We start from the raw sequence: 22,760 nt of genomic DNA, 5'->3' as shown, positions 1-22,760 counted from the left end.
ATATTGTTCCCTGTACTGTTCTGCCCACTGTAATTACTGGTTCAGACTTGTTCTGAGGCCTATTTCCAGCTCATACTATTCCCTGCACTGTCCTGCATCATCTGGGCCAAGTGCCCCTTGATTCTGACATCAATTGGGCTCTGAAATACCCTCTGAACAGTCCAAAATCAGTTCTGGTTTAGTGCTGTTTCAGGCACTTGCTTGGTGAGGTTACCACCCTCACCTGTCCCTGCTGGGAACTGCAAACAACTGCTCTTGTTCCTAGAGAAAGGAGGCTCTTGCCTCATGCAAAAACAGCATATTCCACACAGCTGTACCTGAATCAGAAGAAAGGCCCTTGATTCTGCAGCATAACCATACTGTCAAGGAGAGAAAGAGAGAGTAGCCCTCTGTGCATCATAGACAAGGTAGACCAGCTCTCAAGAGCTCTCCATCTGCAGCAATCCATCTCCCTTTCACAAAAATGAGCCCCCCATGCATTGAAACTCGTTTTTGTGCTGCCCTCTCTCTCTCTTTTGGGAATTTATGCCCAAATTGTGACACATGGCATACATGTAACAATTTTCCTGTTTAAACGTTTCGGTTTAAAATTCTCCATCCTCGGTTCAAAATTTGACCTCGGCACAGACCAGAGGATTAATCCTCGTACAAAAACGAAGATAATGACGTGAACAGATTCTGGGGTCCAAAAATAGTAACTCCCTAAATTTTAGGAGTTGCTTCCATTGCATCCCCACTGGTCTTCTGACCATCTTTGCAGACTATAGCTACATCCAAATTTGTAATGTAGCTCAACTGAGAGTGAATTTCCACTAATGACCCCACATGGACTAATCTCTTGCAGATTTGTCCATCTTCACTTTGAACTAGTCTCTTCCAGACTAGTTTTTCAACACACCTGTCCATATACACTTTCACAAGTCTCTTCCAGGCTTGTCAATCTACAGTGCCATCAGTCTCTTCCAGACTTGTACTACCGGACCTTAACTGTCCAGTCTTGACTCACTGGACATTCCTATCCGTTTCACATACTGGCCATGCAACTCAGGCATTTAGATTTCAAGAGAGATTCTTCCAAAAAAAAAAACCAAATAAAATATGTAATAAAGAAATCAACAAAAAGGTACTAGTTGTCACAGTCATGTGACAACAACTGAGAGTGAAACTCATGAAGCAATCCTTGCATCAGCTCAACATTGGCTGTGGCATTGCGGGCTCTCTATTGACAAATGTAATCAGGGTGAGCTAGTCAAGGGTCTGGCATAGGCTCTAGACCAATGATGAGGTCCCAAATACCCTGAGACTCAAGCACTTGTTTCATGAAATTAGACCAAGTCGTGAAATTTGACCCGTTAAAATGTATCTTATCCGTGAAGGCATTCTTGGCCGTTGCAACAGGAGTGGTAGTGCTCGGAGATAGATAGTGTGAAAAAGTGGTGGGGGTAGGATGGGGGAGTGGAGTACACTTGGGAATGGGCCCTAGAGTGCCTACCAGACATGCGGGTAGTGTGCAAGGTGGATCCATAGGTAGGGATGGGTTGACTAGGCATGGGCATGGTAGCCACATGAGAAACCGAAGGAGATGGAATGGGGACACGGGAAGCAGAAGATGGGAATCCCTGTGGAGGTATAACCCAAGGAGAGTGTGAAGACACACCATAAGCTGAGGATGGAAACCCTTGCGTTTGAGTGGTCACGTGAGATGTGAAGCTAGGGATAAGGAGGGGGATGCCCATCTCAGTCGACCCAAGAGTTATGGGTGTGCTCATTTGCTGAAAGGTGAGAGGCACTCTGTTAAAGGGTGTCATTCCCCTAACGAAGTACCATGGTGCAAAGAGGTAGAGAATGGGATGGAGAAGGAAAACGAGCTAGGAGCGGAGATGGAAGATCCAAACCCTAGGGTGTGTGATGTAGATGTGGAGTGTAATCCAAGGTTTTGGAAAGATGATGAGAGGTGATCAAGGTGTGATATAGAAGAGAGTGGAATGGGAGGGAAGTGAGAAGTGTGTGTGATATGCTCAAATGAAACAGAAGTTCACATACGCAAAGCCATCCGGATCCTGCGCCTCAAAAGAAGAAATAGGCGAGGGTTTTGATTCATGCAACACAAAAGAATTGTACAAACCTGACATTGAACCTGGCTAAGATAATGAAGATGGATCGCCAAATGTTCTGAATGCCCTATGTCCTCCATGATCGAAGAGATGGCCAACCTCACCAACCGGTCCGAATGTGGTAGCAAAACTGGTAGGAGGGGTGTAAACATCACCGTACTTGTTGCGATAATACTCCTCAAAGTCCTCCTCAGTCATGTTGGTAAAATCTGGTAAAGGTGGAGTGTTGTCCTCCTCACCGAGTCCATAATGCCGTCTTAGGGCCTCCAATGATGGAGAAGCTTGATAAGACATCATAGGAACTAGGAAAGGTGTCTGGGACATTATGATTCGGTTATGAGTCGTATTGTGTGCCTCGTACAAAGACTAGCTCTCCACAATATCCGCAGGATACTCTTTACAAGAGCACCGGCTCTGATACCATGTAAAGAAAACTTCTAGGGTTTGCACTGATGACACACAGAGTGTACGACCGCAATAGAAACACAAAAAGACAGACATGGACACAGACACAGAGGGCAAAACTCAAAAACCCTAAACACAAAACTTAAAACTCAAACACAAACAGAAGAAGGGAGAGAGAGAACACAACTTTGAAGTGAATGAATGCTGTAAATGAATGTAAGAGTGTACAATGTGCTCAAGGGCAGAGCAATGTCGGAGTGTGACGTCCAACGGAGAAGAGATCTAAAATAGTCGAATTTGCTTCTTCAAACTGTCCATCAGTTTGTGGATGGAAAGAATATGAAAATTTCAGCGTAGTGCCCATGTTTTCAAACAATGCTTTCCAAAACAAGCTAGTCATTCTTGGGTCCCTATCACTGACTATTGACCGTGGCTTTCCATGGTACTTGAAGATATTTTGCATAAATATCTTTACCATGTATTCTGACTTAACCTTTTTCCTTACAAGAATGAAATGTGCCTGTTTGCTGAATCTGCAAATGATAGTCCAGATTCCATCATTCCCTGAAGAAGTTCTTGGAAGATCAAAAATGAAATCCATGGCAATACTTTCCCATGGCCTTTTTGGAATAGGCAGTGGTTGCAATAACCCTGGTGCCTTCTATCTATCAAATTTGACCTTTTGGCATACAAGGCAAGATATGACATATGCATCAACATTAGATCTCAAGGCTGGCCAATAGAAGAAAGTTTCTACCGCTTTGACTGTAGCATCAATACCACAATGTCCTGCATACAGTGGAGCATGACTTTCCAATAAAACTTTTGGCCTTCACTGTTTTGTAACGCATAGTCTTCCATGCATCATGATAAAGCCTTCTTTGAACACATAATGATCATGATGTTGGCCATTGATCAACTGTTCATAGATTTCAGAGAAATCTTCGTCATCAACATACTGCTCTTTCATATCATCCAATTCATGGTGATAAGAAATTGAAACAGCTGACACCTGTGGTTTACGAGATAAAGCATCTACAACTACATTCTTCTTGCCTTCCACATGCACTATCTAAAAATGAAACATAGATAGGAAATTTGCCCAACGCATGTGTTTCTCTGACAATTTAGCCTATGTGAGAAAGCATCTAAGTGTTTGATGATCCGTTTGCACTACAAAATCAGCACCAAGTAAATAGTGCTTCCAACTAGAAAGTGCATGGATCACAGCCAATAACTCTTTCTCATAAATTTGGTAAGTCCTTTCAATCACAAAGTACTCTACTCTCGCATGCCACAACTCGGCCATTCTGCATTAATACAGCACCAATGTTGTTTCCACATGCATCACACTGCACTACAAATGGCTCAGACTGATCTGGCAAAATAAGTACTGGATCTGTAGTCGTTTTCCCCTTCAAACATCTAAATGTTGATTTCTCTTTATCAGACCATTGCCATTTGGCATCCTTCTTTTCAAGCGCATGTAAAGGAGAAGCAATCTCTCTAAAGTGTCTTACAAATCTCCTCTAGTAAGAGCATAGGCCAAGGAAACTGCGCACACCATGAACGGTTTTTAAGTCTGGCCAAGAGACAATTGCTTCTATCTTTGCAGAATCCATCTTCACACCCTCTTTAGAAACTATGTGCCCAAGGAAGTGAATCTCTTCCAAAAATAATTCACTCTTCTTGCCATTAATGAGCAATCTGTTACGCTTAAGCTCATTAAAGACTATAACTAAGTGTTTCCTATGCTTCTCTTCATTCTTTGAAAAGATAATCATATCATCAAATAATGTGCCAACGAAACTTCGATAAGGATGGAAAATTCTATCCATCATCCTGTTAAACGTGACAGGAGTATTGGTCAATCCAAACGGCATGACTAAAAATTCATAGAGACCAAATGTCGTTCTAAAGGCGGTCTTATGGATATCCTCTGGCCTGATTCTGATATGATGGTACCCACTTTTCAAATCTATCCTGCTAAACATTCCTACTCTCTGTAATCGATCAAGAATGTCATCTATCCTCGGAATCGGAAATCTATTCTTGATCATGTTCTTATTCAAGGCTCTATAGTCAATACACATATGCCAAGAGCCATCCTTTTTCTGAACTAGCAACTAGGTGAACTAAACGGAGAAGGCAAATTCTTGATATTCCTAACGTAAGTAGAGTGACTTATTCATGTTTATTTATATGTATGCAATGTGCATTGATACTCAGATCTGCCCATCATGCCTATTACAGTTTTTTTTTAAATACTCTCTCTCTCTCTCTTTTGGAATTTGTGCCACATGGCATACATGTAACAATTTTCCCGTTTAAACCTTCCACTCTAAAATTCAATTGCAACCATATCAAAAAGTGCAATGTGGCTTAGTTACGGTGACTTTTATTCCGTGAGCATTCTCACATGTGTATCTTCTATCTTGGCCAAGCTCATTGTCCTACACCATCTCCAGTGGCTAAGCACACAGTCCCAAACCACTGGTATTCTATTCTTCAGTGCCCATTCAATATGGATCCTAAGGCTCTGACAAACCATTAGTCCAATTTGTCCCAATGGCCGCCTCTTTTGGCCATGCAAAGATCTCGGCTCAATCCAAGAGAACTCTGGGGATAAAAAGCAACAACAACTAAAGAAAATAAAAATAAAAATATAATATTTATATAAGTAAATAAGGAAAGCAGCTACAAAAAGTATCACCACTTGGTGACAGCAACAGGCTGCATTTTCAGTAAATTGCTGCCACCTGCATTATTTTGTCCCTCCTATGTCAATTGCTCATCCTCTAAAGCTACCTAGAGCATTTCAGGATCCATATAGAGTACAAAACACTCCCTAGCTCATACCCTCTATCTCAATCCTTCAAAGACATGAGTTTGAGGTTCTGTATTGACTCTGCATAGTGTGTTTTACTACATTGAGCATTGTATTTTGTCACTCATTCATTTATCTTTTGTGTTTATAGTCTCTCAATTGCCCTAACCCTACTAAGGTCTATTATCAATATATGCTTTGTCATACAATTGTGTTTGTATTCTTTGTACTTTGTTAGAGTACTTCTTTGTATGGCTTCCTAGTCCGCTATGACCCCTCTGACTTGTGGAGGGTGTGGTGGTGTTCCTATAGTGGTGGTGCCTAGTGAGTTAGCTCTGCAGTAGCATCAAAGAAATATGCAAGAACCTGTTAACTCATTGCTCTACCTTTGTCTTTACCCTACTCTTCAAAAGTTTCTCTCTATATGTTTGAAGCTCCAATAGGAATAATCCCAAGCATCTCTGATCCTCATACTCCATCACCCTACAAGAGACCCAAACCCCTCTTGGAAAAGGCAATGGAATCTCCTTTTAATTTTGTAATATCTAGTACATTTATAAATAAGGTGCTCCTTAAACTCGACCTCCTAGTGGCATAACTAGCAAATGCATGCATCTTGGTGCATGTATAACATCCTATCTCAATGCTGAGTTGGTGTGATGATGTCCATATCTGTCCTATAGCACTATGTATCCCATGGGAGAGGTGGATGCCCATGTACGCTAGCCTGACAATGGATCCCAAAACCACATGTAAAAAATGGTGTTGATATTGTGTCATCTTCATGCCAAGGGGCACTAGGGGATGCATCCATGTATGGTCTGAATCAATCTTCACAAATATATAACTTAATAATTCAATTCCACTTTGTATGAGTGAGATCTAAGTATAGGCAAACCAAATTGTACTCATGGTAACCGCGAAGCGTGTTTCACTGGCACTAAACGCAAAACAACTGAAATGGCTAAAATGTTTCAGTGAAATAAGAAACTCCCTAAGTGAAACAGTTGATTGAAACAACATTTTTAAATGGAAAATTTTTATTGCTCTTTTGAGAGTCTTTAAACACTCTACATATAGGATAGACATCATTTGTTGACATAAAAGAATTCGCATGGTATAAATATGTAAGTTGCAACTCATTGTTTATAAAGAAAACTATCTCATATATATTATTTAATCGTTTCACTTTGCGTTTCGCTTGGGACTTGCCCAAAGGTGAAATGTTTCGTGGTGAAGCGCAATGTTTCAGGGATGAAACGTTTCACGATTACCTTGATTGTACTGCGATGGTGGACGTGCATTCAACACTAATCCATGTGTCTTGAACCATGATTGCATCTTTGCATACCAATAATGTGTCTCACTACTCTCTACTAACTGTCTAGAGAAAATCAATGCCAATCGCAAATATCTATATCTAGGGTAGGGTTACCTTTGTACAAGCTACAATTGGAATAAGATTAGAAAGTCGTATATACAAGAGTTGAGAGGAAGAGTTGAGAGGACTCGCTACGAGCACCTCACAAAAGGAACCTGAATCGCACTTAGATGAGCATACATATTTCTAACATATTTTGCCCCCCCTCAATTCTTACAATGCTAATCTACTCATTCTACATCATCTAGAATTGAGCAATGGTAGTTTGCATCACTTAGAATTGATTAGAGTACATTACACTCCATTCCTTGGCCCGCTCTAAAAGAGGAGGAGAGACGTATTCCTTGATACATGGGACTCTAGCACCTTCCTTCACCTACAGTCACACATGATCTGGAATTAAGGCCAGAGCCCTTCTATCAGACTACCTTTGCTTTATCATTGATAACCTATACACGGCTTCGTTCTCAATTTGTGTCTTTTTTGTGATGCATTGAAAGGCCTCGATAGAGACTATACAGAACCTTTCAAAAAACCACAATAGAGCAATGCTCCAATGCACCAATATAAACCCTTGTCAATAGAAGTTTCTCTTCTTAGGATAAAAAAAGATATTTCTGCGTGCAATAAGCCGCATTCAACCTTCAAGTACGAGTTACAGGCGGAAGAATCCTGTACTGTGAGAGGCGAGGGCCCCGTCGTCACTCCCTCTTTTTTTGCACTTTTCCCCGAGGTACATTAATATGCAACTTCTTTTTTTGCGGCAAAGAAAAATCCATTCAACTGTTACCTGGAATAGTATCCGTACTTGTAGCCCTTGACCCGGTGCAGCCAGATATTAGATGGATGCGATTTGAGAAAAGCAGTCCAATGCCCAGGATGTGCTGCTCCTGCTGCTGTCATACCAGGCAAGCTGACATTCGCAGATGGAAGTACGACATTCGGCATGGAACCTGAACCTGCGTGAAAGGCTGTCTGTGGCTCGAGATTGACGGGCTGTTGCCTGAGAGGGTGCAGGCTATGGAACTTGCAGGCGCTTCGAGAGCGCTCCAATATGCGACGAGAGCCCCGCAACATGACCGATAGCGATGATTAGTGCGCGCTCTCTCTCTCTCTATGGCTCTCGCTTGCGCTCGCTCGCTCGCTCTCTCCCTCCTCCTCCTCCTCCTCCTCCTCGATCTGGTTGGGAATATTCTTTTCTTCTGAGGACGCCAGTTTACCTATGCCTAATGTCTGTGCTGGCAAACATACAAAGAAAGAAAGTCGAAGATCCAAGGGGATCGTAATCCGCTTGGATCGATAAGTATTGGGACTCGGGAGTGCGTACGTTGGATCTCTGAATGCATACCTATTCGCGTCTCAAACTACAGACAAAGGGAGCGAGATAGCTTTATCACGTCCTTGCTTAATTAAAGCTTAACTAATACAGCTTTTACTCCAGTCCAAGGATGCTAAGGTAATGTGCAAACCTCTCACCGTGCAAAATCTACGTTGCATGGAGATTAGCCATGGAGTACCTCATCTATCACAAGTGAGGGTTTTGTTTAAGGTGACAAGAAGAGGAGATGAGATGCCTTCAATCGTAGCAAGTCACAAAGCACACATTCTCTAGCATGAAGCATTTAGCAAGCCTTGCTTAAATGAAAATCATGATGCATAATTAACTACGAGACCTTCGTGAACCTTAAATTTTTTGGTCAAAGATATCCAATTAGGGAATTTTGATAGATGGGAAAGGAAAAATGTATTGGATATAGCAAATGTGTGTAAGAACGTGCTTGGGTTTAATACAAATGTTCTTCTTGTCTTCTTTATGACAAGGAAGTCTCTAACTCCAATTGAGGTGGTGTAAAGGTTCTTAGCAAATGATGATTGAGGCACAATGGGCCAAATATATTATGGAGGAAGAGGGTTTTCCTGAGGTTCTTTTTTGAGCCTCAACTAGAATGTAGATGTAGATGTTCATTACACTAAGAACGTGTTGTTTGACTTTTATCAAGCAAGTTTTTTTCTCTCTTGCTATCATTGTGGTGACCTCAAAGAAGACCCTACAACTATTATTGATGTCCCTCCAAGTACAAATGAGCAAGCTTTGGATGTCAATAGTTCCTAAGTCTGAGGTGGCAATTCCAAAAAGGGTCAGAAATAGAGCTTATATATTTGCAGCTTCTAGCAACATATCTATCAAGCACTTCAAAGAGGCTTGATAGAAAATGCAAGCAAACATTCAAGTTTATGAATATTCACAAAATGTTTTGATACTATATTTGTACATGGCTCTCATATATCAACATTCCTTAGATCAAACCAATATGTCAAAAGGGAAAATCATTGGGTTTCGAATACACAAATTGTGAATGAAGGGAAAAGATAGATTGAGCTTATGGCCTTCACTTGCGAAATGGAGGCCATCATTAGGGGTGATTTAAATACAATTGATGATCTCAAAATTTCAGCATTTTCTTATTCGCTCATTTCAATTAAAGAAATGATGCATGGCAGGAGGTTTTGTTCTACTTCGATTAGGTTGAAATATGAAGACTCGTTAATTTTCAAAGTTGAAAATTAGCATTTAATAGCTCAAAGTATTTGAATTTAGGAACAAATGGAACCATTTGTATGTTTTTAAACATGTTGATTCGCTTCCTCATAAGTTTATGGAGTGGATTCAATGCTTCTTCATTTGATCATTTGCATATGCTTCTATCATCAAATTACATAAACCCTTACATGTGATTTAGCAAAAAACAAATTTTTGGCTATTAATGGAAAACACAATGAAGCAAAAAGCCTTTTAGTATATGCTTGAAGGTGTTATCAATGTCAAGATGAAGGACATCACGATTGGCAAATTTGATCCTTGGGGTAAAGTTTACTCTAGGTGTGCACCTCAAAATATGTAATTATGTGATTAGCAAAAGGGTTATTTTATTTAACAAAATTTGGATAAATATAGTATTACATTTACAAGAGACCCTTTTTTATTGCAATGTGAAAAAAAGACCGCAAGTTTATTAAGAAAAAGGGGTATTTTATTGCCTCATACCATGTAAGTAAAGGGGATTTTTTCATGCCCTTTGAACTCACATAATATAAAGTGGTGTCTTATAAGTGCACCTTGGAATACATACTTGTGACTATGTGTGATGCTCGAAGAAATTTAGATCATTGGTCTTAGGAGTAAATCAAACTGAAATAAGTACTAACAACATGCTCCACTCACTGCAAGGATATAGGGGAATAGCGACGGCCATTTGCGATGCAAATTAGCAACATCGCTATTTGTGCCACAAATAGTTGTCACTATTTGTGTTGCTATATTGTGTCGCATTTGCGACGCAAATAGCGACAGTACTTAGACTGGAAAAAAAACGGGCCGAAACCCAAGCGTGGCATTTTGCGCAAAAGAACGAAAGAGAGAGCGAACTACACCGTGTGTTTGGGAGGGAGAGGGAGAGAAAGAGAGAAAGAGGGAGAAGAAGAGCTTCTCGCCGCCATTGCCGCCGTCGTTTGTAAAGAAGAGGAAGAAGTGCACAAAGGGCGAAGAGGAGCCACCGTCGCAAAGAGAAGCCACCAAATCCATCCTTGGACCTTTTGCAATGAGTGCATTACTCCCTCTTGACTTATTCTTGTTTTTTCTCCTTTTCTTTAGTTTGTTTTTGTTAAGAATGATGTGTATTGAAGGAGAAAGAGAGAGAGAGAGAGGGAGGGAGAGAGGAGAATGAATGGATGAAAAACAATGAGAGGGTAAGATCTTGTTCTTTAATTTCTTCTTTTTTTGTTAGTAGTAGTAGTAGTAGTAGTAGTAGTAGTAGTAGAGAGAGAAACGGATGTTTTGTTAAAGGTGCACCTTGGGTGTGTTCGATGCTTCGAGAAGGCGAGTAGTAGTAATAGTGGTGGTGGTGGTGGTGGTGGTGGTGGTGGTGGTGGTGGTAGTAGTAGTAGTAGTAGGAGAGAGAGAGAGAGAGAGAGAGAGAGAGAGAGAGAGAGAGGTTTTATTAAAGGTGCACCGTTCAATGCTTCGGGAAGGTGAGTACTAATAGTAGTTATATATGTTCGACGCTTCAGGAAGGCGAGTACTAGTAGTAGTAGTAGTAGTGGTAGTAGTACACACACAGAGAGAGAAAGAGAGAGAGAGAGAGAGAGAGAGAGAGAGAGGGAGAGGTTTTGTTAAAGGTGCACCTTGGATGTGTTCGACGCTTTGAAAAGGCGAGTAGTAGTAGTAGTAGTAGTAGTAGTAGTAGAGAGAGAGAGAGATAGAGAGAGAGAGAGAGAGAGAGAGAGAGAGAGAGGTTTTGTTAAAGGTGCACCTTGGGTGTGTTCAACGCTTTGAGAAGGCGAGTAGTAGTAATAGTAGTAGTAGAAGAGAGAGAGATGTGTTCGATGCTTCGGGAAGGCACGAAAAGCTAGCTTGTATCTCTAGGCCAAGTAACTCGAAAGAGAGATTGAACTTGGAGGTGAATGGATGGTTTTATTGACATGCTTTGTGCTACCTCCTCCTACGCTCTGCATATCAAGTCGTACACAAAGGAAAAAAGGTAGCAAGGTCCGATGCAATACCTCCTCCTACGCTCTGCATATCAAGTCGTACACAAAGGAAAAAAGGTAGCAAGGTCCGATGCAATACCACGAGACGGGGAACACTCCGACATAGGGTAGCTAGTCCCTTACCCCCATGCATAGTATATTAGACTTTGCATATTGTAGGCTCGTCCGTAGGTGGGTGGAAACTTTATATACGTTAATTTTGTTAAGTTACAAGAGAAGAAATCCCTTCTCAAACAATTTAAGAAAGAAAAAAAGAATGATAACAAAAACAAATTGTTTGTCATAACATAGACCAAATGGAAAACGATGAAGGCCATGATGTTCAAGATCACAAGGCGTATCTTAATCAGCGTGTCCCATGTCCTTGCTCTCAATGTAAGCTAGCAATTAGACGAAAACGTCGATTGTTTATAGAATACGTACGATGCTTCGGTGAGTTTCAATCAAAGATCATTGATCAGGTGATCTCAGATTTTGAGCAAACGATAAGAAAAGTATATATAAAAAATGCATTGTATTCACAAACTAATTGAATATTATATACAAAAATATTGGATGTGGCCGTAAAATTTATTACAGGGAGGTGACGTCTCATCCCAAGAAGGGGTGCACCTTTTGTGGCCAGTTAGAAGAGTTCATGGGGGTGCGATGGATGGAGTGCCCGAGCCAATCCACCACTTGGAAGGCACTACCCAATCTATACTGTCAATACCAGAGGAGATAAGTAGCCTTTCAGACTTTCCTACAATCTTGGAGCCTGAGATGGAATCAATGATCAATGCATTGATTCCCATGGATATCGAGACATCTGATCCACTTAGAGACGAAGCATCTATGTCATTATATGATGAGTGTCGAGTATCTCACTTAAAGACACTACTTGCACTTCTAAGTGTGCAAGCAAAATATGGGTAGAGTGATGCAAGTGTGACCAAGTTATTCACGTATCTTCTATGTATGCTTCGTTGATTTCTTTTCGACACCATCATTAAAAAAATATATGTTTTTTCAAAGTGTTTTATGATTTATTTTCAGGTTGCTAAAGTATCATATATTACCACTTCAAAACACCATGCTTGAGTCTCATGATGACGTGCGACATGTTTTATGAAAGCTTGGCATGGACTACAACAGCATCCATACATATGTCAATGATTGCGTACTATTTCGAGGAGTACGAGACTATAGAGACATGTCCAAAGTGTGGTGCCCACAGGTATCTATTGGACTTATAAGGGCAAGCCATCCCTCAAAAAGTTCTTAGACACTTTTCGCTTATCCCCCCGTACATATCACATGTTTCGTACCTCCGACATGGCGAGCTTGACAACGTGGCATGCGTAGAATAGATCCATAGATGGAGTCCAACGAATATCAGTGGATTCACGCATATGGAGCCACATTGATTCTACATTTTCGAGCTTTGCCCGAGAGCCAGTCTTGCTATGGATGGTGTGAATCCATTCAGTCTGTGCTCAACTTCTTACAATGTGTGGCATGTAGCCCTTGTTAACTACAACATCCCTCCATGGCTTTCTACGAAGAAAAGAAACCTCGTCATTAGCTTGCTCGTTGCTGGTCGCTACAAAGTAAAGAACATGGACGTATATCTTTATCCATTAGTCACTAAGCTTAAGATTTTGTGGGAGGAGGGGGTCGTCGTGGAAGATATGAGTAAGCACCATGGTTGATGGTCCACCAATATACAAGCCAATCTCATGTGGACCATGCATGACTTTCCGAGATTCGGGGAGTGCTCAAGTAAATAGGCTTTTGTTCTCATTGGTAATATCTATCATAGCTCGTTCAAGTCTGTATTCACTGGATAGAGGTGTTGGGACAGGTTTGGTTACCTCAGGTTATCATGCATGTCCATTGTGTGGGCTGGAGTTATAGACTCTGGAAGGTCACAAACCATGAAGAATATGGTATATCAAGGACACGCCGCTTTCTTGCCGGAGGGCCATGAACTGAGGGAAGGTTTTCTTGGACGACCTCCAACACAAATGAATGCCCAAAGCTGCTATGAGCTAAAAATGGTCCACACGGAGTCGCATCCAAAGGGAATGCGATGGTTCTTAGTTTTCTACAAGTTGTCGTATTGGACCCACTTATAGATCAATCACTTATTGAATCCCATGCATATTTTCATGAACGTGGGCAGCTTACTATGGGACCACATCATAGGAAAGACAGCTTACTATGGGGCCACATCACATGAAAGAGAGACAGTCTAGGGGCACGAATGGATTTGAAGGAGATAGGTAAGATGGAGGCGCTTTGTTGTCCGCAGTCAAGTGCTGATGGTCGCTCGCAACTACCTCGCTCCTTGGGTTTTGTCCACTAAAGAAGAGTGCATTGTGAAGCAAATTATTAAGTCTATCCTCACTCTGATGGGTATGATGTGTTCTCTCGAGTTCGCGTTTTCTAAAGATGACTAATTATCATGGCTAAAATCCCATGATTGGCATAAGATATGCCAAGTTTGTACTATGAATGGATTGTAAGTGGCCTACATATTTTGCTATTTGGAGTCTAGTCATTATTCATAATGATTCTTCATTTATGATAGTTTGTACTACCGATCGCGATCACAGGTGTCTTACTCTAGAAATACACGGGGTGATTTAGAGGTTGTCAAATTTAGTGCAATGGATCTCACAGAAGGAGATCAAGACATCCTCTATTGAATCCATAAGGCGGGGAGTAGTGGAGATTGTCTGTCTCTTGGAGAAGTACTTGCCTATTAGCATGCTCACGATACAAACCCACCTCCTAGTGCATCTTGTAGAGAAAGTGAAGATTGCGGGACATGTCCATACACAATGGATGTTCTTCTTGGAGCGCTTCATGAAAACCTTGAAAGGCTTTGTGCGACAATGAGCTTGGCCAGAAGGTAGCATGGCCGAAGGTTGATTGGTAGCTGAGGTGTTAGTGCATATTTCACAGTAGCTACCAACAGTGGATTCAGATAATAGTATGCTACGGTTGTTGAAGGATGATGATAGGTTAACCGGAGATGTGGTGGTTGGAAATGGGGTAGAAAAAATGATAGATGCTACAATGGAGGAGAAAGTGAATCATTTTTGTATGTTGCACCATTCCTCCATGGAGACGTGGCTTGCTAGGTACAAGCAAGTCAAGAAAGATTGGGAAGAAGAGCGATCTGAATTTTGACATAGTACGTGCCATCGACCAATTCGATATCTCGAGGGCATGGAGGAGATATCGCAGTTTATCTCAACGTGATGGTTGCATGGAGTTTTGACCACAACGTCTCCCGAAGGGGCGGAGGTCTCAACTAAGAAGTGGGAATTCTCAAGGGGATGTAGTCCAAAGGTGACAACATGTTTAGGGTTTGTCATATCTAGATTTTATATGTGACAACTAATTAACTGTTTTAATGTATAGTACAAAATATACAATGCGACGTGGTCGCATAAATTGCATTTCCACGTGAAGTGTATCAACAAAATGCGCTCCACAACAGATTGTGGTATCATGGCAAAGTTCGAGCAAGAGAGCCGACGACAAGCAATGGATCCAAACATCGTTATAGATGAGATGGAGTATTTTGGGAACTTGCAAAGTATTATCACTGTGGATTACCGTAGCTTCTCCATGATCCTATTTGATGTGTAGTGGTTCAAAGTGGTACTTGAAGGAGATGGGACAACGACGAGGTCCATCTAGATTTCTCGAAATAGATTCCAAAAAAAGATGAACGGATTTGCGTAATACGTTTGTATTGCCGACCCATTGTAAACAGGTACATGAACTCATGTATTTTTAAAATTTTATTACGACATGGTACATGTCACAAAAGTCAAATCTCTCTTGTACATGATTTTGAACATGTAATTTTCTATCCAAACCCTCAACAACCTCGATGGTAGTATGTTGTACATTCAACTCCTGAAAGTGCGAGAGTATATGATGAAAGTAATGTTCCCAGCATAGATGAGGATAGTATGCAAATAGAGGGGTGGAGGTTACTGAAAGCTTTGAGCATGTAGAGGAGCTAGAATCGGGTAACAATGATGGAAAGACAGGAGACCGAGAATTCTTTGAGAACGAGTTGGGCTCATCCTTTTGTGGTGACCTTTCTATCGACCTTCCAATGTATACAGAATTGTGTTAGGAGATTGACATGGGACCATAGGGTTCGTCATACTTGGAGCATCCACATACTCAATTCGTTGATAAATTGCTTATAAGGGTACATAAGATATGCGTTTTAAGTAAGATTATTATTTTTAGATTTATATTATTGTGCTTTGCTTGATTTATATTGATTATGCTAACATCAATTTTTGTATGTGTAGGTGACCTTTGTGGATATTTAGAGCCGCACGATGAGTCGAGGGATGAGCGATGAGGAGCTACATGAGATCTTCACACGTATGTCTCCAAATCAGATGGCTTGATTTAGAGATATGGCGGACCAGGAGCTGTCTCGAACACCATCGGGTTGTTTTGTTAGATCTACTTCAATATGCTCTGATACTTTAGTTTCCAGTAGACGAGGTCGAGACAGAGGGAGTGGTTCTAAGGGATGCTACATAGATGGGATGCAGTAAGCCCACAATCGGCTCAAGATACATGTGCTACTCCTCGCTCTCATACAAGTTCGAGAGAGCGTGGCTCAGGTGGTTGTTGTGGAGGTATCGACGCAGTGTCTCTGTCTCATTGTTTTGCTGGAGTTACATCACCTGTTCCCATCATTGATATTATCTAAGGCATTAAATCCACATATCAAACTATGGAGATGAATTCAAATATCCTTGGGACAAAACATTATCTAAGCAATAGGGCTTCTATGTGTGAGTACTAGTCTACTAAGAAAAGAGAACATATAACAAAAGAAAAAGAAAGCAATAGGTTGAAAGATTCATCTTCAATTGATGAAGCAAAGCAAAGAAAGTAGATATGTTTAGCTATGGCAAAGCTTTGGTGCAAGCAAACACTGGGGCTTATAGCAAGTGCCTAGAGGCAGACAATTATTCAAACAATTTTGGCTTCATCTAACTTTTCAAGACTTGCAATTATCAACAAGTAATGTCGAGAGCACTGTTATATCCAACATTCATAACACACTCAGCTAGCTCAAGATGCCCCACTCCACACACGAGCTCTTCTTAAAGAGATCATTTTTTATGATGGTGCTGAATAATGTGGATAGCACAACATAAATGAACCATACAAGAATAGCAATCATTTTGGCTATTCATAAAAAACGTTGCTATAGCTAGTTCTCATCTTGAGATTGAAGATGATGAGGAAGTTTTGCCATTGAGTGCATGCCAAAGACAATTGCCTTGATGCAATGTCATCACAACTGAAATAAGAGATCTAGTGTATGCATTCTGGAGCATGGAGACTTGAGTTTCACCGAAAAAAAGGATATATGTTGGAAGCGGATTGGATTAAAAAGTCTTTTGAAGCATCATGTGCATGTTCTTGATGAATCACTCGTTAATTCAAACCATTCCTATTATCTTTTATTCCTCTATTTTGTGTTAGGTGTGTTGTAGTCTACATATACTACATGTCATTGTGTGTATTACATTCCTTGTAGCAAACTTACATCACATTATTTATTTTCTGTATAAACATTTGGTGTTTATATTGATATGAAGGCACTTGAATTGTGCCTTGTACCACCCTATGCCTTTCACATTAGGCACTCAATATCACTTTTCATCTCATTAGAGCACTATGTAATAATCTCTAGTTTGGGTACTAGCACATTGCTAGTGCTCTACCAAATTGGTACTTGTACTACCATCATAATGTGTGATGCATAGTATCAAATGGATCTAGTACTCTAGTACATTCCCTGGTATAGTACCAAAAGGACGTCTTGAAGTACCAAATACTTCTATGAAGTACCAAGTTGAAAATGCACATTACCAAATGGATGTAGTATTCTAGTACATTCCTTGGTATAGTACCAAAAGGGTACTATAAAACACAGAATGGTTTTGTGAAGTATCAATTTGCTATAGTACAATATAAAAAAGACATAGTACTCTAGTACATAAACATTACCAAAAGGCTACTATATAGATTCAAATTAGTACAAAAAAAGTGAAATGGAGGTATCAAAGAGCTCCAATACTCTTATATTTCCTGTAATAGTACTAAATACCTCTATGGAGTTCAAAATTGATACTTTGTGATACAAAATGGTTGAAGTACTCTAGTATATTTCATAACACAACACCAAAAATTATTTTGTAAAGTACCAAATTGATTGTGTATAGTACCGAATTGGGTCTATGTAAATAGGTCTAATACTCTGTCATATTTTCTAGTACAATACCAAAATTCTAATATAAAGTCTTAGATTGATATTATAAAGTTCTAGATTGATAATGTGGATTCCCAAATCTATACTGAATAGTACCAAATAAGGGTACTAAGATGTTCTAGCACAATACCAATGATTATTTTAAATGAACAACTTACCTTATGAATTTGAATGTTTAATGTCATAGGTTGAGTTGTACCAAAGATTCAAAACAACCCATCCAAAAGTACAAACCTCTTAGATGCTTTGAGGCATTAAAGCCTTAGTTTGTTCGGACATTGAAGGAGCGTGTTGAATGCTGAAATGACTTGATTTTTTGGTTGATTTTTGGTTTCTAAGGCCTGAATGGCTGATTTTTGAAGGATTTTACATGATGATTGGTTGTTTTGGAAATGTTTAAGAGTGTTTTGGATGAGGTTGATTATGTTTTGGAAGCTCATGATGATTTTCAACAGAGATATGACGCTCTATGATGTTCTAATAGGTTCTGTTGAGTTTCTTATTGGTTCTGTTTAGCTTCTATTTTATTTTGTTTTTCTTCTATATGAAGCATGGAGTAATGATTGATGAAGATTGAGGTTTTTTGAAAGCTTATTGAACGGTTTTTGATATTTTGGAATGGTCTTAGTATGAATTATGTGGTTCTGACACTTTCTGTTGACTTTCTGTAAACCCTCTGTTGAGCTTCTGTAGAGCCTCTGTTCCTGTTTTGTTCTGTTTTGTATGCCTCTGTAAGTGTTTTGTGGAATGTATGTGAGACTTTGGGAAAGTTTTCTAGCCTTGGAAAGAGGCGAATGCAAGTTTAAAAGAGCTCAAGGAAGTGGAAGAAGTAGCTGTTGAAGACTCAAGAGAAGACTAAAGTGAAGTGACAGTGATGAGCTGTGAGGAGTCACTGTAGTGGCTCTAGTGACCTTTCATATCAGACACCCCTTTTGGGAGAGGCATCCACAACCAAGGAAGGATTATGATGAGTGATTATTGAGTATTGTAATGAGGAGATGATGTGTTATTGAGAGAGAGAGAGAGAGAGAGAGAGAGAGAGAGAGAGAGAGAGAGAGAGAGAGAGAGAGAGAGAGAGAGAGAGAGAGAGAGAGAGAGAGAGAGAGAGAGTCAGAGATAGCCAATTCTATGCAAAACAATGTATCTACATATGAGAGATTGTGAGAGAAAGCTATGGAAACTTTGAAGATGAATCATACGTGATATTTTTCCATTCAAAGTGGAGTATTCTTTTGTGTTTTCTATGTCTATCAAAAAATTCTATAAAGAACATGAAGAGAATGATGGATTTTGTTAAAGTTAAAGCCATGGGACAATTGTTTCTATGAAGTTGCATGAAGATTTCTTGTTCCTGGTGTTGTTTTCTTTGTTGTGATCACATAAAATATGAAAAAGATGGTTGTTGATGTTACAAGATAGATTTTCTTGCAGTAGAAACCCTATTTCCTTGGTGTTCCTTTTGGGGCTCCATGTTTTTTATGCCGCAGCCGAGGAATATTCCCATCAACAAGTATCGAAAGAGGCTCAAAATGAAAGAAATAGCATCGCCAAGAAAAGAAGAACTCAAAAGATGTTTGCAAAGTTCCAGCTACCACTGAAGAATCAGAGATTCTTATTGCTAGAGCCACTTTCCACAAGAAGTTCATCTCACAATGGTGGAAACATGTCACAATCATGATGTAGGCTCTATGTGGTGGACTATTTCCTCTTTCTTTGAAGCAAGATAGATGTGCATCTTGGTGGCAAATTGTTTGGGAATAAATTGAAGTGCAAAAAAAGAGAGAATGACCATCCATGGAAGATTTGGCATTCATTGAGAAGTTTCCAGACATCATCAAGTGGGAGATCGTAAAGAAGCTTTAGGAGTCGTGGTTAGTGGAGATTCAAGAAAACAAGAAAGAAAAGATTTGGAATTTGTTCATGGATGCTCAACAGTAGGATACGTGGGACGCATGGTGCACTGACAATCTCTTATTTGTCCAATTAGCAACCGATTGGAAGTCGGTGGATAAAGTATTCTTCACAACATACACTATTGAAACCATCAGAAGCTGGCATTGCTATGATGATGGCACCACAACAATATTCAGATTAATGAGTTTTGATACCTTCAAAACGGAATACCTTCCTCTCTATAGTATTCCTTCCTCTCTATAGTAGTTTGAAAGCTGAATTTAGAGACATAGAAAAACAAGAAGTAGAAGAGATGTTGGCTAGAGAGTCTCCAGAGACTAAAGTCCCCTTTGATTCTATTCTGTTGAGTACATACCAAGTAGTTGGAGCCAACCCCCTAATGAATGATGCAATTAAGAAGCAAGCATACTAGAATGAGTCCAGAGGTACATGAGAAGAGAGAAGGCAAAAATTAAGGCCAAGAACAAACTTGCAGCAAAATCCTCCTTTGACGCCCCAAAAGCACTATTTACAAAAGTCCCCATGGTGACTCAAGGTCCCCTTCCCAGTCAAATCCGTCTTGGAAATACTGATGATAGGCTAGCAAATGTAGTTCCATTGCCCATTTTTAAGAGAGAGTACGATTAAGATCCTGATCTTCATGTAGCAAAGTTTATGGTAGCACGTGTGGCTAACAATGCCATAACCCCCGAGCATTGGTTAGCAACATTCCCCACCACTTTCAAAGGCATAGCGTTTCAATGGTATGATAGACAAGTAGTAGGAACTTTTGGCATATGGAACAACTTGAAGTTGGCATTCCTCACTAAATTCAGACGTGAAGGTTTTGAAGAGCGAATGCAAGAGGAGTTCATGAACCTAAGTTAGTCCTCTAGTGAATGAGTAGAAGCTTATGTCTTGCGAATGGAATCCATACTAAAGAGATGGACCAACCATCATTTGGATGAAGGCATCCAGAAGGGAGTTTTCCTTAGAGGCCTACAACCAGAAGTTTGCAAGTTCATAGAATTGAGAAGATCAGTCAATCTGCAAGCTACAATGGAAGGTGCAAGACTGTATGATGAAGTTGAAGCAAGGTTGTCAATGACCTTAGGAAGAGGAGTCTTATCTCCTCCCATGCCAAGAATGGTATACCCACCAAATGCAGTCCCAAGGACAGTTCCCTACCCCTTCCCCCATATGCAAACAGTGCTGCAGTACAGTGCACCTAATCCACAGTGGTTGTAGATGATAGTGCCTCAAATGATGGTTCAACCACAACAATAGTGGTCTCAAATAGTTTCTCCAGTGGCGACTCAACAACAATGGAACCCTACCCACTGGAATCAACAACCCCAAGTCTTAACAAAAGCTCTGAATCAGAACTAGAATAAAGGACCCTATGGATCAACCCAACCAGTGTATGTAGTGATCATAGAAGCTTCCCAAAACCCTACTAAAAGTACTCCAAGAGGTGAAAATCTAAGGGATTACCTATCCAACTTAGTCGCAAGTATCAAGAAAGAGCTTATGGATTGATTATAGAACAACTATAGACACTAAAGGTGAATACTGCCAATATATCCACTCTTGCCAGGGGGTGGGAGAGATGTGATGCATTCTAATACATGGTGTGGAAAGTGCCATTAAGCGGGACATTTAGCCACTGAATGCACCTGAAAATCAACCATTCTTGGAGCTTTCTATTCATATTGTTTGAGGAAGAACCATATAGAGGATATCTGCTCTTTGAAAGAGATGCATGAATGAAGAAAGAAAGATGAAGAGCAAGATTCAACTTGCTGGAATCCAAAATGACAACGTAGGACATTGGACCAAAGCCTAGGGAGTTTGGTCCTAATTTCAGTCCAAGGAGGTTTCCCTCTTAGAGTTACAGCGAGGATGATAGTTTGGGCAGTGGCTAGAGCTCAGAGGTGGAGTGTTACAGATGTGGAGAAAGGGGTCATATCTCATTGAATTGCCCAAACCCTAGAAGGTCTGTGGATTACAAGCCCTTATGCAGTCGATGCAAAGGAGAATGCCACACTGCAAAAGACTATCTAAGTCCAAATCCTGTGAAAGCTACTCTGGATATCTAACAGAAGACCCAAGAACCTGCTTCCAATTTGGTGGAATTGGAAGTGGCCGCAATAACGTGTGCAAAGAAAGGAGAATCGATAGTTCCAAAAGAGAACATTCCCTCTATCAAGACTGTGAAGTTCAACCTTCCTCAGCAAAAGTAGAACAATGTAGTCTAGAACAATGAAGTACATAGCACTACAGAGCCAGAGAGACAGTTGCAGAAGTAGGACCAAAGGCCCGAGAGATAGAGGATGCCAAAGTACCTTCTCATGGAGAACAAGCGTAGATGTTACCATTCCTAGAAGAAAAAGGGAAGATAAAAGTGTGTGTGGCCCCATTCCCTAGCCGATTGGAAAAGCCTGTGGATCCTATCAAAGAGTATGATTTGGTCAAAGACCTAGATACTTTTAAACCTAATCTAACATTCAGATAGTTGTTGATGTTGTCTTCTAGCTATCAAAAGAAATTCAAAAGCATATTGACAAGAAGAAGAGGCCTAATAATTACTCCCTCTGTGGCAACCAAGTCCAACATAACCTCAAAGCCTATGAAGGAAGTGGATGCGGCTAACGCCTTCCTAGATCCTAAAACCCTAGAAATTGGCGTATGGATTGAAGGATGCTTCATAGTAGATGCATTGATTGATGGAGGCTCATCAATAAACATAATGACGGATGTGACAATGGAGGATCTAGGCTTGCAAGGAATGCAGCCTACATAGTGACTTATCAGATTGGTAGATCAAAGCAGGATCAAATCATTGGGCATTCTCCCGTACATAAAGACAACCCTCATAGGAAGAGATTATTGGCTGACATATCTGGTGGTCAAACCAAATTCCTACGGGACCTCATACCCTCTGCTATTGGAAAGACCTTGGCTTTTTGAAGCAAGAGCAAGGATGAACTAGTTCAAAAGAACCCTAACTCTAGGCAGAGGACCCAATAAAGTGATGTTGAAGTTGTATGGATCACAAAAAGGCAATGGATCCACGTCCATCGAAGTCGTAACAAGCTCCTCCAATGAAGTAACAGATGGTACATCATGAGATGAAGAGACCGCCAAATAGATCTTTCCCATGAAAACAAAGACACGGTCCCTAACAATGGGCACTATAAATCAACTACCAAAGAAAGCAAAGTCTTTGTCCATGGGAGAATCCATAGAGACAGGAGTAGAGATAGAGCCAAAGATAGA

General features: G+C 40.4%; 1 protein-coding gene across 4 annotated transcripts in view; it reads right to left on the bottom strand.

Annotated features, from left to right (window-relative positions):
• The window catches only part of LOC148029710 (RHOMBOID-like protein 12, mitochondrial), a 28,763-nt gene extending 20,625 nt beyond the window's left edge, over window positions 1-8,138 (bottom strand). The window contains exon 1 of one of the 4 annotated variants that reach the window (XM_087686017.1): window positions 7,518-8,138. In XM_087686017.1, the coding sequence (XP_087542143.1) occupies window positions 7,518-7,804 (287 nt within the window). In that variant the 5' untranslated portion in view covers window positions 7,805-8,138. The remainder of the gene's footprint in view (window positions 1-7,517) is intronic. The other 3 variants (XM_087686014.1, XM_087686016.1, XM_087686015.1) reach the window with 3 other exon arrangements.
• Between the last annotated feature and the right edge of the window lie 14,622 nt (window positions 8,139-22,760).

Source organism: Lygodium microphyllum, chromosome 10 (assembly GCF_053477565.2).
Source record: "Lygodium microphyllum isolate KBCC chromosome 10, Lygodium_microphyllum_v1.1.10, whole genome shotgun sequence".
Lineage (NCBI taxonomy): Eukaryota > Viridiplantae > Streptophyta > Polypodiopsida > Schizaeales > Lygodiaceae > Lygodium > Lygodium microphyllum.
Note: the sequence above shows the minus strand (reverse complement) of the source record. Positions and strands in the feature narration are given on the sequence as shown.